The sequence below is a fragment of the Aquarana catesbeiana genome, linkage group LG01 (genome assembly GCF_042186555.1).
Source record: "Aquarana catesbeiana isolate 2022-GZ linkage group LG01, ASM4218655v1, whole genome shotgun sequence".
NCBI lineage: Eukaryota > Metazoa > Chordata > Amphibia > Anura > Ranidae > Aquarana > Aquarana catesbeiana.
Genome location: NC_133324.1, coordinates 244314808 through 244332588, shown reverse-complemented (window position 1 = coordinate 244332588; position 17781 = coordinate 244314808). Strand labels below are relative to the sequence as shown.

The 17781-nt window shown below is 40.6% G+C and overlaps 1 protein-coding gene across 3 annotated transcripts in view; it reads right to left on the bottom strand.

Annotated features, from left to right (window-relative positions):
• The window catches only part of SBNO1 (strawberry notch homolog 1), an 82865-nt gene that overhangs the window by 11807 nt on the left and 53277 nt on the right, over positions 1–17781 (bottom strand). For all 3 annotated transcript variants that reach the window (XM_073627185.1, XM_073627201.1, XM_073627193.1), the window contains 6 exons: positions 15919–16018; positions 15662–15736; positions 13156–13302; positions 12962–13056; positions 11075–11167; positions 2267–2404 (listed from right to left, as the gene is read on the bottom strand). In XM_073627185.1, the coding sequence (XP_073483286.1) occupies positions 2267–2404; positions 11075–11167; positions 12962–13056; positions 13156–13302; positions 15662–15736; positions 15919–16018 (648 nt within the window). The remainder of the gene's footprint in view (positions 1–2266; positions 2405–11074; positions 11168–12961; positions 13057–13155; positions 13303–15661; positions 15737–15918; positions 16019–17781) is intronic.

Below are 17781 nucleotides of genomic sequence, written 5' to 3'. Positions count from 1 at the left end.
GCTATGAGTATCACCCACTTCCCTTTCTTCCCTGATTTTTTGGCTCACTTTTGGTATTAGAGCGGTCGTAGGAAAAGCAACACAGCTGGTGTGCCCAGCTTTGATTGAACGTGTCCACTCCGATGTTGCCATCTGTGGGATCCAGCGAGAACAACCTTGGCAGTTTTGGGTTCGTCTTTGAAGCAAACAGATCTACCTCAGCCACTCCCCAGGTTTGCGTAATCCACAAGAAGGTTACTTGGTTTAGAGACCACTCTGTTTTATGGTCTTTCGACTTAGAACGTCTGCCAGCGTGTTGTCTGTCCCTTCAGGGGGATGCCCGAGATTGATCTGTTGTTTATCTCGGCCAATGACAGAATTGCTTCTCAGGCTCAAACGAGGGGATTTTTTCCCCTCCTTGCCTCTTAGACAATGCATACCTTGACATTTCTACCCTGGATAGCTGGTTGCAATGCTCTCCGCGGTTTCTCTACAGCTTTTAATTTCCCACATATTTTAGGAGGCGAGACCATATTCTAGGGAATAGATCCCTCATGTGCGCCCCCCCCCAATCATAGGGTACTGGCATCTGTGGTGATCACAGGGTTGGCTTGGATCCATCTGCACCCCTCAGCGTAACAGTGTGGATTAAGCCACCACTGAAGAGATTGTTTGTCAACTGAGGAACAGGAATGGACATCTTCAAGCATGATGGATCGCCATCCTACTGGGTCAAAATGTGATTTTGTAGAGGCCTCATGTGGACCTGTGCCTAGGTGATGGCTCGCATCAAGGATGTAAACAGTCCTAGCACTGCCTCGTTCTTTTCTTCCGTCAAAGGTTTTGGTTACTCTGGCGTCCAGCACATAACCCAAGTATATGAAGCAAAAAGGAAGTTCAGGACTCCAGAATATAGCCTTTATGGCAAAAAATCCAAAAATACAAGTCACATCAGAAAATGGGACAAATGAGCTGACGCGTTTCACACTTAACAGTGCTTAATCATAGCTACCCTACCACCAAAAAAACGATGTGAAAATATAATAATATATATATATATATATATATATATATATATATATATATATATATATATATATATATATATATATATATATATATATATATATATATATATATATATATACACACATACATACATACATACACACACACACATAAACACACACATAAAAATATATTTAGACATGTGACTTCATGTGTGATTGATTGAATCCAATTACCTAATTAGATAATCAATTAAATGAACTCCTTTGGCAAAGGTGATCAACGTGTAATTTAAAGAAGTGCACATGAATATGTAAAAAATGTGTCAAAAATAAATCAGATACATGAAAATAAAATAAAACCAACTTGAATAGAATGTTCAAATAAATTGCCCAAATAGGTTGTTCCAATAAAATGAACTGTGAATATAATATATGAACACATGTATACTAAATGGTTTAGAAAACAGATTACCACAAGATAACTAACTATGCAGTGAGCTTGGTTTGGGTGAAGTGAATAGGAATATAAAAAGGCAGACAGGCCAGTAAAACGTGCGATCATCGACACGATACACCATGTCATTCATCTGAGACAAGCTTTGAGTGGTTGAATTCTAAAGCCAAGTTAGGGTTGTTTTCACCTTGCAGTGAAAATTTTTCAAACAGCCCCATTTTTACAGCAACAGTCACATACAGGTTGACCCAGTCTTATCCGTCCGTCCATGACCATGAAAGCACAGACTTTGCTCATTACAGTGGGCAAACCTCTAAAGGGTACCTCTTCTATGGCAAAGGACTACGGTCATAGACCTGTATAAAACCAGGTTGCGCCAAGGAGAGCGCTTATGCCGGACCCAGTGCCCAAAGCAACACTACAGGCTGTCCCCACAGTGTGGGGTTTGGGTACGACTCCTAAGGTTGTGCTCATCCGGGATACACTGCTTCTATGCTGGCATTAGAAGACAGTGAGGGTTTGATTGCAGAAATATGAAATAAGAAAAATAAAACACTAGCACAAAAATGAGGACTCAAGGAGTGGGGGAGGGATTATACAGGAGGGGCCCAAGAAGCCCCCTTTGTCATCTGAAGGATCACCAGCTATAATCCATGTACTCTACCCTGTGACCTGCGCTGTACATTTAAGATAAAAAGGTTCTAACTTCTACTATGTCACAGCACACATTTTTCCCCAATTGATGTGTTTATCAAACACTTAAAACATACATGAAAATTCTTGAAATATTTGGTAAAACAAAAATACTCAAGCAAATAGTTACCTTCTTGTATTTCTTTCTCAAGTCTGATAAAGTTTCTAGTTTCAGCTGCTTTCCAGTATTGGGTCTGTGCAGAAGGAAAAGTTTCTTTTTTGGGTTGATCTCTTTAACTAAAATTGCAGTTTTCTTGTTGTTTCTTATCTAAAAGATAAAAACAAATCTAATTTGTTAAATCTAATTAAATGTAACACCACATTCCAGCCTACATGGAATTAAAGCAGCCCTGTAATGAGAGAGGGAGTGGGTACTTGTTTTTGACAGGTAGCCTGTCCCCACTTCTGTCGGACCTCACCACGGCGAGATACGTCAGAAGTTTGGCCCAGTCGTCCTCCCTCTTACTTCCCCTACTGTTGGGGCCAGTAGGAGAGAGCAGCCGCTCTTCGTGCATTCGCAGTAGGGACCCGGCCGTGATGCCAAAAGGAGTGGTAGCAGTATGGAGTGCATAAACACACAGGGATGGGACCTGTGTCCCTCAATGGACACCAAGAAAAGGCTTTAATGGTGAATACAAATCTTATTTTCTCCCTCATCCATTTAGGGACACAGAAGTCTAACTTTTGGGACATACAAAAGCAGTCCAACTGAGGTATTGGCAACACAGCAAATAGAGGTCGACCGATATATCGGTCGGCCGATATTTGGTGTTTTTTACTTAATCGGCATCGGCCGATTGTTGCCTGAAAACATCTGTGAAGAGACTTCTCCCCTCCTCTGGGCAGCCTGCCAAACCTGATAAAAAGAACCTGAAGGATACAATGTTTACACTTATGAATGAACTGAGCTCTGTGTGTAGAAGTTCTCAGTTTAACCATTTAAAGACCAAATCTTTTCTGACACTTGTTGCTTACAAGTAAAAATCATTATTTTCTGCTAGAAAATCACTTAGAACCCCCAAACATTATATATATATATTTTTTTTAGCAGTGACCCTAGGGAATAAAATTGTTGCAATATTTTATGTCACATGGTATTTGCGCAGCGGTCTTTCATACGCAATATTTTTTGAAAAAATACACTAATAAAAAATAAAAAAACTAAGCAGTAAAATTAGCCCATTTTTTTTCATCCAAAAGTTTTGATTACCTGTTTTTGTGTATTTAATATAGTTTTTTTTTTATTTTTTTTTTATCTAAATTCTACATACAAGTGAACTGATTGGAGGTTTGTTTAATAAATGTTTAACTGTAAAAAAATTTCTGTTTCACTTAAGGTTGCTTCCACACTGGAGCGGGCATGCGTTGACGGTAAAACGCTGCTAGTTTTAGCGGCGCTTTACCGTCATTTTAGCGGCGCTATTCGGCTGCTAGCGGGGCGCTTATAACCCAGCTAGCAGCCAAGGAAGGGGTTAAATGCGCCCCTGAAGCGCCGCTGCCGAAACGCTTTGCAGGCGCTTTGGCAGTAGTGCACATTCATTTCAATGGGCAGGAGTGGTGGAGGAGCGATATACACCGCTCCAAAGATGCTGCTTGCAGGACTTTTTTTTTAACATCCTGCCAGCGCATCGCCTCAGTGTGAAAGCACTCGGGATATCACACTGAGACTGCAGGGGAGCCGTTTTACAGGCACTTTACAGGCGCTATTTTTAGCCCAAAAGCGCCTGAAAAACGTCCCAGTGTGAAAGGGGCCTAACTGTTAGATTTTATGAGATGAAGAAAAAAAAAAAAAAAAAAAAATCGGCCTAATATATCGGCCCCAAAAAATCGGCATCACATATCAGCCATCGGCCACTGCGATTTCTAAATATCGGCATGAGAAAAACCCATATCGGTCGACCTCTAACAGAAAATACTAACAGGCCCCTCCTCCCCAAAGTCACCACAGAGGGGATGCTACAAGAAACACCAACCTGTAAGTAGGTTCAGAAAAGAGTTTCCAAAGCATAGAGCACACCAGATTCAAATCAGAAGTCACAGGGGAAAAGACTGGGGGAGCTACATTATAAAGTATATTACCAAATGGTGAAGTCCATCAGGCTAAACACTTTGTGAACTGTCAAACAATGGGTATTGTTTACCTCATGACATGTGTATGCTGAAGCTACTATGTTGGTAAGACTAAGCGCCATTCCTGGCAACTTATCTACGACCATGTATCAGCCATCCAAAGGTGGAGACACGCCTCCCATTGGAAGACACTGTGTTTCCATGTTCCATACAAATCCACATTGTGTAAGGTTCTTTGCCCTAGAATGATTACACACTGACACACGGGGAGGTGACTGGAATTGCCTCATTCTACAAAGGGAGGCCAGATGGATCCACCATTTGGGGGCAACACAAGCACCAGGTCTCAATGACACGGTTAGCTTGAAATCATTCCTATAAGATACCTATAGAATAAGGATGTAACAACCCAAATTCTTTTTTTTTCACCCCTCCCCTTTTTTCCCAATATGTTATATGTGGTTTAGGTTATTTTATGTAGGTTAAGTCTTAGTTCAACATTTGTATATTTTGTGTCTGTGCTGGGTGTTGCATATGTGCAAATATGGCTGAATATGTTGACATTTTGACATAATCTTATGTATGACAGTTATAAACGACCAGCTGTTGTCCCTCTGGGGGCGGTAAGGTCCAAGGATTTGTTTTGCTTTATGGAATTTGTTTCCTCCCCCTTCCCTGTAGCCTTTGCGGCCCTCGTGGGCTGAGATTGCCCACTGGGGGGCCATATAGTGCCATCATGAGTTTGGCACCCCCTGCTTCCCTGGAGGGAGGAGCCCTCTGTTATCCTTGAAAGCGTAGGCAGACGATGCTGCGCAGATTAGCCCTGTGGTGGCATATTAGCTGTGGCCTGTTTATCATTTATTATTCACACTGAGCCTGGGTTCACGCTGTAGCCATGCGGGAACCAGCGCTGGTTCCCACATCACATCTCTCAGATCACACTGCCCTCTGCGAACTGCTGCGGGTGTCAATACAATGTTAATGACACCCCCAGATCTGTGGATTTGGACAGGAATCGGATCACATGGGTAAAAACACCCATGCGATCCGATTCCAGTGTGGGGAAGAAAACAATAAAAATAAAATTCCCTGCATCTTTTTTGTGCGAATCCAATGCTAGTTCAGCCATAGAACTGTATGGCTGAACTCGCATTGCACAGACATTGCATGTGATCAGCACTGCAGTGCGAATCACATGTGATGTCTGTGTTCACTACAGTGTGAACCAGGGCAGAATATCTTACATGCGTGGGTAGAGGATTGGGAGGAGTGCTAGTCCATAGAATGAGCTCAATAGATGGAGTTTGGCCAAGGTGGGTCGCATGCCCGAATTGAATTACAGATTAACTGGCTCACTTTGGGTGGCACATCGCAGTGTGCATGTGCAGCCACACCGATTGTTGCTATATGACAAAGCACGTGCAATGTCCTCGATCACAACGCAGGTGCATCTGATTTCATCAGGACCACGTATGCGCGATCAATCCCATGTTGCCTCATTGGCGCCAAACACAGGCCGCAGATGCATGCTTGTGCGGAGGGATATTTGGCCGCAATGGTTGCGCCCACTACCCCATTTATAGAGAGCCGTAGTGATAGAGAGACAGGAGCCATTTCAACTAATTCAGTAGGTGTCCTGAAAGTGCCCTCCTAATCTTACTCCTCCCGACTTCCCATTGTTCCTTAACAATAGTGTGTCATCAGGTAACCAAATGTTATATAGGTGATCTTTTATATGGGGCCGATATGTATGGTCACTAGCATAGCTACTTTGACAAGGTGTTAATCAGCTTGGCAAAGTTATACCCTTTATTCATCAGATGCATAGTTTTGGTCCCATGCCAACTTTTGGGGGAACATTTTGTATTGCCATGCCTTATGATGACATTGTCTTTTTGCCCATATATTATCACACCTTATACACTTCCAAAGACTATTACCATGTAACCACTTTAAAGATACTCATCCACTCAAATACAAATATTGGGCCTATGGTGCTCTATGGAAAAAAAACCCACGTGGACTACTCCACCTATCAAAAGGGTTGGTAACAGCTGGTAGTAAGATGATCAATAAGCTTGAACCGTTTTATAAGGTTTTGCTGATGATCATTTTTTATCTTAGAGCTTGGCTGTAGTGCTTTTCCTGAAGAAGCGGGCAGTGACCCGTGAAACGCACCTGTGTCAAAGTCACAGCCAGCTATCCATCACCTGGCTTTAGTAGGGTTGATGAGAAAATCTATACATAGTATTATAATATTCTTTATGTACACATCTGCGTTTGTTCCAATGATGTGTCTTCAAACATTGTTTATGTGTTTTTAAATTTATACAAATACATTTTTTCTTCCATTTTACTCAAGTGGTACCGATAAAGTCCTTGATCTAGTTTTTAGAGATTTTTGTGCAAAAGGAATTAATCTTTAAAGTATTTAAAGATTGAGAAGTCAATTGCCTGTGAAAAAAAAAACAGGTGAAAACCTGACTTTTGGTAGTGCTGAGAACCAGACACTGGTCCACACCCAGCAACAGGAAAGAAAGAATTCATCCTCGCACCTTGTGGAAAGTACACTTTCTAGCTTTTAGCACTGTAGGAATATCAGAGTGTCAGAGGCGACCGTGAAGCAGGATGAAAAACTGGTTCTTGGTACAGAAAAATCCTGGCAAACCAGAAGATCCCACAGAGAATCTCACAGGTTTTTTCAGGCCATATGGACAACAGAGCATCCGCTTTTTCCACTAAAGGATCCCTGTATTTGGAGACTCCGTCCAGTCTGGAGGTCCACATTCAGTAGCCCCCACCTGTAACAGGTCCTGGAACATCTCTGGGTAAGTAACCACTACCTAGGTCCTGGTAAAGCTAGCTGAATAAAGCTGCCTGGGGACTGTATGTCTGGATCATACACAGTTGACAAGGCTGGAACATGAATTTTTGCCCTTGACAAGAAGCTATTTTTGCTGCATCTAGATTTCTGGTTCCTCCCGAATTTATGTATACCACCACCCAGGCATTGCCCACTAAAATTGAATCGGATGGCCATCCAGTGGGATGGACCAACACTGTACACAGAGAGCCAAAATGCCCAAAGTTCCAGGATATGCGGCGGAAGGAGGAGGAGGAAAGGAGACTCCTTTGATGATAAATTTCCTGCACCGACTGGATACCCAGTATCCAGCCTGACAGTCTGGCATGGGAATCTTCCAAAAGACACTAAGAAAGCCATTCTGCCAGATCTTTCTACAAAATGGACATTTTATCTTGCTTATTGTATGTGTCAGACCATCCACATCTAGTTTCCCAAGCATTCTTTCATACCAGGCATACATCCAAAGTCTGGCCCGGTTTCATACGGTCCTCACTTGTAATTTGCCTTGATATCTCTTCTGTGGCCCCCAAGCTCCACTCAGGGTAAGGATGAGCTTGGTTTTTTTTAAAATGATTATATATATATATATATATATATATATATATATATATATATATATATATATATATATATATATATATATATATATACACACACACACACATATACATACACACACACACACACATACACATACACACACATACACTTTTTATCCCCTTGATAAAAGGTCATGTTGGCGCAGCACACACTTTGAAATCGGCAGCAGCCATCTCTGGCTGAGGTATTAGAAGGGCTACCCAGACGACCCACAATGCTATACTGCGACCAGGAGAACCCTCAGTGAAGCTCCCTGCATTACCATGTGGCAATAGAGCACGCCGGATGACAAGACCCACGTAGAGTGTGGCCACTCCTATGAAATGAAATACCTTGGAGATATGAGGGACACCTCTTTGATTCCACAGACTCTTGCATATCACTATCGGGTGAGCGATACTTGGTCCTTTGACATTTTCTTTCACCTACAATAAATATGCCTGTTCTAACCTGTGGTTAATTTCAACCTACTGCCCTAATTTATGGGATCCCACTCAGAGCTAGCTTTGGTTTATATGTTCTAACTTGCAACAAAATACCTGGACTAACTACTATTAGTGGCTGTATGCCACTCTATATACAGGATACATTACCAGCTATAACCACTCAATGCGTCAACCTGTGCTATGCTCATCTCTGGGATCCTTTTCATTTATGTGTAATAATGAACCATATACTCCAGCTGGGGGCTTATTTAATAATAGTGACGGGTTGGACACATTGTTCTACGATGATCTTCACCAGGACCTGTGAACCAATCCACTGCCACTTGTTTGCACTTTATTTTGCAATCTGTCTCTGTATATGGTGCTTGTTTTACATGTGACACAGCTGCTTTTTAATAGACTACGCTGTCACACTTAAAACAACAATATAGGTGTTGGTGGTGGACACCTAGTTTTTACTATCTGTAATACCTATTGTGCAATAAAATATTTCCCTTTCTTAACCGCTTCAATACAGGGCATTTTCACCCCCTTCCTGCCCAGAACAATTTTTAGTTTTCAGCACTGTCGCACTTTGAATGACAATTGCGCTGTCATGCAACACTGTACCCAAATGAAATTTTTATGTTTTTTTTTTTCCCCACACAAATAGAGCTTTCTTTTGGTGGGATTTTGATCACTTCTGCTGTTTTTATTTTTTGCGCTATAAACAAAAGATGAGCGACACTTTTGGAAATAAATAAAAAATCAATATTTTCTACTTTTTGCTATAATAAATATCCCCAAAAAATAAAATAAAAAAAAAATAAAATAAAAAATATCGCAATAAGGGTATATTGATTTGTAGACGCTATAACTCTTGCGCAAACCAAATACGGGATAGATTTATGGCATTTTTATTTATTTTTACTAGTAATGGTGGTGATCTGCGATTTTTTCCTTGACTGACATTGCGACAGACATATCGGACACTTTTGACACATTTTTGGGACCATTCACATTTATACAGCGATCAGCGCTATAAAATTGCACTGATTACTGTATAAATGTGACTGGCAGTAACGGGGTTAACACTAGGGGGTGATCGAGGGGTTAATTGTTTCCTAGGGAGTGATTCTAACTGTAGGGGCGGGGACTCACAAGGAGAGGGGACCAATCGGTGTTCCTCTGTACTGGGAACACACCATCGGTCACCTCTTAGCTGACAGGACATGGATCTGTGTTTACTGCTGGTGGTCCTGCTGTGTTCACGGGCAATCGCGGGTGCCGGCGGAAATCGCGGCCGCCGGGCACAAGCACTGCGGCAGGCACACGTCATATGACGCCCGCCCAGGATGGGAGATCCCTCCTGCGGATGTCATATTACTATAGCCGGGTAATGGTTAAACAGCTCCCCCCCCCCTTTTATATTATTAAATTTAAGGATGGGCTGGGTTGTGTTCGCAAGTTAATGTGCCACAGCCCGCTAGGAAGCGGACAGCGTTGCACCAAGACATTTCCCGGTCCGCAGCTGCAGAGCTTAGGAAATGTCAGTGCCTGTGCTGTCAGCTTCCAAGCAGGCTCGGGCACATCAACTTGCGAACACACCCACGCTCCCACGGAGCTTGGGGGCCAAAGAAGAGATAAAGGCAATGAGAGAGAGAAAGAGTAACACCCATATGTGATGCTCAGCCTCCATAGTTCAATGAATAAAACAAGCAGGCCAGGGACAGTAAGACCGGCGAGGAAAGAGCTAAATAATGCTGAAAGGCTTTATACAACTTGGTGTAGTTTCTAGTGCACAATAATGTGCTCTGTGTGCAGCGAAATCAAAACGAGCAATTTCAGTACAGGAGAAAAGCAGGTACAACTATGCAAGACTGAAGTTAAGACTGGAGTTGAGCTTTAAAGAGAGTGTAAACCCTCACATATACCCAATTAAGTGAACAGCCTCAGATAATACACAGATGAAACAAATCTCCCTACATAAGTTTTACATGTATATTTGCGTTCTTCAGCTTTCTATATTCTTTAGAAGGTGCACATGGTGTTAGAAATTTTTCTTCCGCTTTCAGCAGTGGGAGAGCAGTCTGGGCACACACTGTGTGACAGCTAAGTGGAGGAAAGGCGCACACACACACACACACACACACCTCCACTTAGGCAGAGAAACGAAGAAACTTGCAGAGCTGTGCTGTGATAAGACAAGCTCTCTGCTAATCTATTTATAGCACCCACCTGACAAATTTACAGATGCTTTTATCTCATGTGTTGGAGAGCTTGTCAGAAGTGACTGCTGATAACAGAGGAACCAAGCAGCAAAAAAAAACACGGGAATTAAGGATTTAGAGAGAGATAAGTAAACACTGCAGATATACGTGCCCAGGTCGGATTTCATGAATAGGGTTTACATCCACAATACATAATTTCAGTAAATGTTTAGTGTCTTAAGCGGCATGCTTGATACCGGTTCTAAAACAGGGAACTCCCATTTTGTCTGCATGCTTCCATGGCAGAGCTATTTGGTAAGCATGTAAAGAATTACCCAAAAGATATTAAAGAGTTTGAGTAGGATTATCATTGTGTCTCCTGGCTCAAGCATTCATTCCTTTCACTGCTCCTTCAAGCGTTTTCCTTTTGGCCAGATACCCCAAAACCTACTATAGCTGCCGTGGTAATAGGCGGTATAGCAAACTATAAAATAAAACTCAAAATATATAAAACACAAAAACAGCGAATAAACGTCACTAGCACTAGTTTACCAGAGCTGAGCTCTCACATCGACAGCAGGCCATAGTACAGCAGGGTTATACTACATTGTGAAAGAAAAAATAGTGATTTTAAAAGATCAAAAACAATCCTGGCGATGGCATACACCAACAGCAGAAACGTGTGTACACACACAGGTACCGCTAATTAAAAGAAAAAAACCCTGTGTCTGAATTTCTGCCGTGAGTGGAGAATTAATAATGCTTACCTGCTGTGATAAGTAAAAGCCATCCTCGGGTCCAATTTGCTCAGCCCAAATTTTAGTTGCATCTTCCCAAGACATTCCTCTTTCTACACTTATCTGTGCATAATAAAGAACTTGGTTAATAGTTATCACTATGTCCTTCGGGATAACTGAGAAGAATATGTCCACAATGTGTACAAATACAAAATTACAGAATTCCAAAACTTTTCTATTGTTTAACATTATAGCAATCCCTGATTGCTGCAAATAGAAAGCTGATCTCCCCAGAGAACCTGAATTTTGGGTGTGTGCCCACCCTGAGATAAGGCCCACTGGGGGTCAAGCTGTGTGTTTGCAGAGAAGAATAGCCACACCCAGCTCCAGCTGTCACACTCTAAATGACAATTGTGCAGTCATGCAACACTGTACCCAAACAAAATTGTTATTTTTTTCACACAAAGAGCTTTAGCAGTGGTGATTACCACCAAAGGTAAAACAAAACAAAAAAAAAAAAACACGCACATTTTGAAAGAACAAAACTATAAAAATTGTTGTTAATAGGCAATTTTCTCCTTCACTGATGTGTGCTGATAAGGCTGCACTGATGGGCACAGATTGGGACCGATGTCCCTTTAACAGAAGCTGGTTACCGTCTTTTTCTTTTTTTTCCTCACGCTGATCGGGAGGCAAAAAAAAAAAAAAAAGCCGGCAAGCGGCTTCTGTTTACTTCTGTGATCAGCTGTCATTAGTCGACAGCTGATCATGTGGTAAAGGGCCTCCATGATTGGCCATTTACCCTGTACTGTAAACAGCTGAGTCCAAAGGAAGTCTATTGATGCCCTCCTGGCACTGGAAGCCTGCACTGTAGCCGTTTTTCGGCTATAGTGTGGGCGGAAAGTTGGTAATATGCCAATCAGGAGCATAGGAATTGGACAAAGTGATTTTTTTTTCTTTTGCTATTTAGGTAGTACTTAGATTTTAAACCGAAAAAAAAACAAACACACACACACCCTATTTTAACCAGTTATCAAGCGCCCACAGGTCAGGCAGACTGTCCGCTGGCGACCCACATTCACCTAGTACAGAGGCAGAAAGGGGACCTGCCTTTGCAAACAAGGCGGATCCCCATTCTAGACAGGAGACATGACAGATCTACTGTTCCCAGCGATCAGCAACAGTGATCTGTCATGTCCCAGGCAGCCCATCCGCCCTACAGTTAGAACACACCTAGGGAATACAGTTAACCCCTTCCCTGCCAGTGTCATTTTTACATTGATCAGTGCATTTTTATAGTTCTGATCAACGTAATAACGTCACTGGTCCAAAAAAAATATGAAATTTTGGGTCAAATTTGTCTGCCGCAATGTCGCAATCCCACTAAAAATCCGATCTCTGCCATAACCAGTAGAAACAGTAAAAAATAAATAAGTCCCTAAATCTATTCCATTCTATTCCTAAATCTAGACGTGATAACTTTTGCACAAACCAATCAAAATAAGCCTATTGCAATTTTTTTTAAACCAAAAATATGTAGAATATATAAATGGCCTAAACTGATGAATTTGTTCTTTTAGATTTTTTTGGGATATGTATTATAGCAAAAAGTAAATAAAATTGTATTTTATTTTTTTCAAAATTGTCGCTCTTTGTTTATAGCACAAAAAATAAAAACCGCAGAGGTGATCAAATACCAACAAAAGAAAAATCTATTTGTGGGAAAAAAAAGGACATTAATTTTGTTTGAGTACAGCGTCGCACGACCGCGCAATTGTCAGTTAAAGCGAAGCAGTGCCATATCGTAAAAAGTGGCCTGGTCATTAAGGGGGCAAAGCTTTCCAGTCCTTAAGTGGTTAAACGTCCATGCCTTTAAAACAGTACTAGTTACCCAAATATTTTATAGCCAGAACTTACTGTGTACAATTCTACATGGCCTGAAGTGGAATATCCTGGTGTCAGGAACTTTTTAACGTCAACCTTGCAAACCTTTTCATCCCCAGAGCCAAGATCTGAAAATAGAAGAAAAGTTAAAAAATATGTTTCAGATATCAGAGTACAGATGTGTTTTAAAATACTAAAAGCATGCTGGTTATGAGTTTTTTTTTTACCTAGAATTCCCATGTCGTATCTGCCATTTTTCTTTGCATTCTGTATAACCGCATTGAGTGTGTCAGAGAAGTACTGAAAGAGGGCATTCTGTTGGTGGACTGCCATACCCAGAATACGGTTAAGAAATTTTCCAATGTTGTTGTAATCTGTAAAAAATAAAAATATATTTTTAGAAGCTAAAATAAATCCAGTTAATGTACAAATTCGCTCAAATATAAAGATGGATTATTTTTGTTTCTAGAACACTACACACTAAAAAAAGGTACGTGAATTGTACATTGTAGTTATACATTGTTTGCATTTTGGTTAGGCAACTCATTGCTACTTGATCACTGAACACGACTCAAAGCATGTGTGGTCTCTCCACAGAACCTTATGTATATGATCTGTCAATTGCTGGTTATCCTAAACCAAAATCTCTACGCAAAAGAACCTAGAGAACCATGCCTTGTATACATAAAGTATATACAAAGGTTCCCATATTCACAACTAAAAAACATTTTATTACAAAGCAGAGTATTATTTTAAAATGAACAAATGAAACTTGCAATGAGTGAATAAACTGCCACTGCTGGCCTTTCCTTCATCTATATCCATTCTTATAAAACGTTTTCTTCCCCCTCCTATCTAGCCTGCCAAACCCTGTAATAAAAAAAAAAAAAAAAATATGTATTCTTACCCATTTTTAATCTGCTCCAGTCCAGTTACATGATCCTGCAGTTCTAAAAAAAACACTTGACAGTGGCTCTGAGGGAATCATGGAGTCACCCATTGCCCAGCTGTTGTCACCACCCTCTCCTATCCCCTGCAGGAGCCGCACATGTGACTGAGTCGAATAAAAAATAGGTAAATGTACAGATCATTTTTTTATACAGGTAGGCAGGCGAGTAAATATTTTTAAGAATATAGTAAAGCTTTTCTTCCACTTCAACCCAAAGTTGTGGGCACATCAGGAGTTGTGACAAAAAAAAAAAAAAAAAAAAAAAAAAGCAGGTAGCAAAAGGTGGTGTTCATGTTTATGGCTTTGAGCTGCTAAACTGATTTTATAAATAAAGCCCTATTTACACCATAGAAACAGTCTGGATGCGTTTCTGTATGCACACTTTTGATAAGTTTTCAATTCCTTTCCCTCTTTTTTCAATTTTTCTTTGCTGTAATGCATTCTGGTGCATTTTGCTGTATTCCAGTGTGTAGTTCCTTGCAGAAAAAAAAAGGCAGCATGCTCTACTTTTGGTGACTGTCCTGGAACACACTGCAATGGTATGAACTTTTGCATTGAAAACGCATGGACAGTAAGTTACATGGATTTCAATGGAAAACAAAAATGCACTGGATTGCATGTGGTGTGAAGAAGCCCCTACATGCTTGTTCTGTGCCAGTGACTAAAAACTATAAAAAGCCAGGCAGCTAGTATTTTTTTTACAAATAGGTCCAGAATGGCAATCCTTATTTTTGTTAGAACACATTTCTTTTTAACTCAAGCTACATATGCCAACGACACAGGCCCTCTTCGCTATGGGAAACATTTGAATAATTGAATTGCTTTTTTTTTTTTTTTTTTTTTTAATAAAATAAAAAAAAAAAAAAAAAAATGGTATTCCACTATCAGAACATTTCTCTTTTTACTTTGCTAGGACATAATTTATCACCAGGGAGCCCCTATTAATATTATTTTTTTCCCCAAGTTCCGTGGTGCAGTGAGCAAACTCAAAACCAGGAAAAAAAAAATTAAAATAAATACCGTATATACTCAAGTATAAGCCATGTTTTTCAGCACCTTTTTTGTGCTGAAAACGCCCCCCCCCCTCGGCTGATACTCCAGTCTCTCTGCCTCACTGGGCCCATCTGCAGCCTGACGCACCTGATCTCCCGGGGCTGTGGCTTGCAGTCTAGTTGGCAGCCGTCCAGTGTAACAAAGCCCCGCCTTCTCCTCGTCCGTGATAGGCGGAACACTAAGTCACTGCTGGGAAACTGAATCAGTGTTCCGCCACGGACGAGGAGGCTTTGTTACACTAGACGGCCGCCGACTAGACTGCATGTCATAGCGCCTGTGTTCTGAAGATCAGGTACATGAGGCATGCAAATGGGCATTGTTAATCCTCTTTTCCACTTACAGTAGCTGCTGCATTTCTCACCCTAGGCTTATACTCGAGTCAATAAGTTTTCCCAGTTTTTTGTGGTTAGGTGCCTTGGCTTATATTCGGGTTGGCTTAAACTCGAGTATATACAGTAGTACACAAGTTGTACATATGGTCCTCCTCTGAAAAAGAAAAGACACTGGCCCTGATGCACAGGGCGCAAGGTTCCTGACAGGGACTGGTGTACTCCTGGTCTACCCAGCCGAAACGCTCAAGACCTACCCAAATTCTAGGTTTGGTTGCCCCGAAGGTAGACCCCATGGGAGGGGGAAGAACCTGACCAAAAAGGCCACATACTCTCTCCCTAACATTTTGAATACTGCCTACACATTTATGCAAAAAGCTTTTACATATAAAACAAATGTACCTTTATCAAGTGTCAAAATTCCTGAACGGTCTTCAACATTTATAAGCCCAACACCAATTAAACCTTGACGAACATCTGAAATTGAACATATAAAAAAAAAAAGGATGACTAAATTCATTCCACTTAGGAAAGCACAGAACAAGCTGAAGGAAGTTTACAGTTCTTAGAAGAGCATCAAAAAAGGAAGAGACTCAAGGAAACTATACGATCAAAAATTATTTAAATGGAGCTGGATCACATAGCATTATACAACTCACCTTTAAAAAAATCACCAGGAAAATCTGGAGGTGGAGAAACCAAAGGAGCATCCAAACTCACAATTGATTTCATGACTATCTCCAAAGCATTTCTTCCATACTGCAAGGGAAGTGCATACAATTAGTAATTAAAAGACAAAATAAAACAGAAATTTTCTGTTCTTCTGCTTTTTTTTTTGCCCCTCTGTTGTTCAGAAGCAGTGCAGTGTTTAATAACTACACTTTTAGCGAATATCTTTAAAGCAGGTCTGAAGGCATTTCACAGTGATAGTTAAACTGAGGGGTCCCCCCCCCCCCCCCCCATTTATACCTACAGGTAGGCTTACAATAAAGGCTTACTTGTAGGTACAGTAAATATCCCCTGAACATGCACAATTTAGGAGATATTTACTTTAGTAGCGCCAGTGATGTCACCGTTGCATGCTCACTGAGCTCTCAATGGATGGCATGCCGCCTATAGAGAGTGACGTGCCGCGGCCATAACTGCCGTGCGCATGTGCGAGAGAGACTTCCTCGCTGCTCAGCCAAATGGCAGCTGTCTGCGAACCCAGAAGGAAGACCTGGTGAAGATGGAAGTCCTGTCAGTGGCGACAGCGAGCCGGTGGAGGGCTTTGTTTTCAGGCAAGTCTTTCATAATGTGCTAGTATGTGATGCATCTTGGGACCTTGAGGAGTACAAAGAGGAACATAAAATCATCTGTGAGCCTGGGGAAACGCTGCGACAGCTGAACAGTCATATGCGCCATCTCCATGAGGAACACTCACAGGCTGTCCATCATCCTAACAGGGCTGTCGCAGTCAGCCCAGCACACACATGAAGGCCTACATGCTCTCATAGGCGGAACTGGAGTGACTAGTGGATCTCCATTATCCAGCTCAACTGTTGATTGAAGACTGATTGTAGTTAGGAAAAAAGCACTGTAGAGTGCGTGAGCATCATGGGAAATGTAGTTCCCAAACATGTGGGGTGCCAAGGTTCGCCATTACTGGTGCCCCTAGCATATGTCCTGTATTGTACTATTATTACCCTTCAGCCCTGAAAGGTTTTACCCCCTTAATGACTAGGCCTTTTTTTGCGATACAGCACTAAATTACGTTAACTGACAATTGCGCGGTCGTATGCTGCTGTACCCAAATAAAATGTATGTTCCCCCCCCCAAATAGAGCTTTCTTTTGGTGGTATTTGAGCACTTCTACTTTTTTTTTCCAAAATTGTCACTTTGTAGTGCAAAAAAAAAAAAAAAAAAAATATATATATATATATATATATATATATATATATATATATATATATATATATATATATATATATATATATATATATATATATATATATATATATATATATATATATATATATATAGAGATAGAGATAGATAAAAATTGTCCAAAATTGTCACTTTGTAGTGCAAAAAAAAAAAAAAAAATATTATATATATATATATATATATATATATATATATATATATATATATATATATATATATATATATATATATAGAGATAGAGATAGAGATAGATATATATAAAAAAATTTTACTTTCTGCTATAAAACATACCGAATTAAAAAAAAAAAAAAAAAAAGAAGTCAAAATTTCTTCATCAATTTAGGACAATATGTATTCGGCTACATATTTTTGTTAAAAAAAAATTACAAAAAGCGTATATTGATTAGTTTGCACAAAAGTCATCACCTCTACAAACGCTGGAATATTTTTATGGCAGTTATTTTACTAGTAATGGCGGTGATCAGCGATTTTTAGCAGGACTTCGACGTTGGCGGCAGACAAATCAGACACCTGCCACATTTTTGGGAACCAGTGACGTTACAGTGATCGGTGCTAAAAATATGCACGGTTACCGT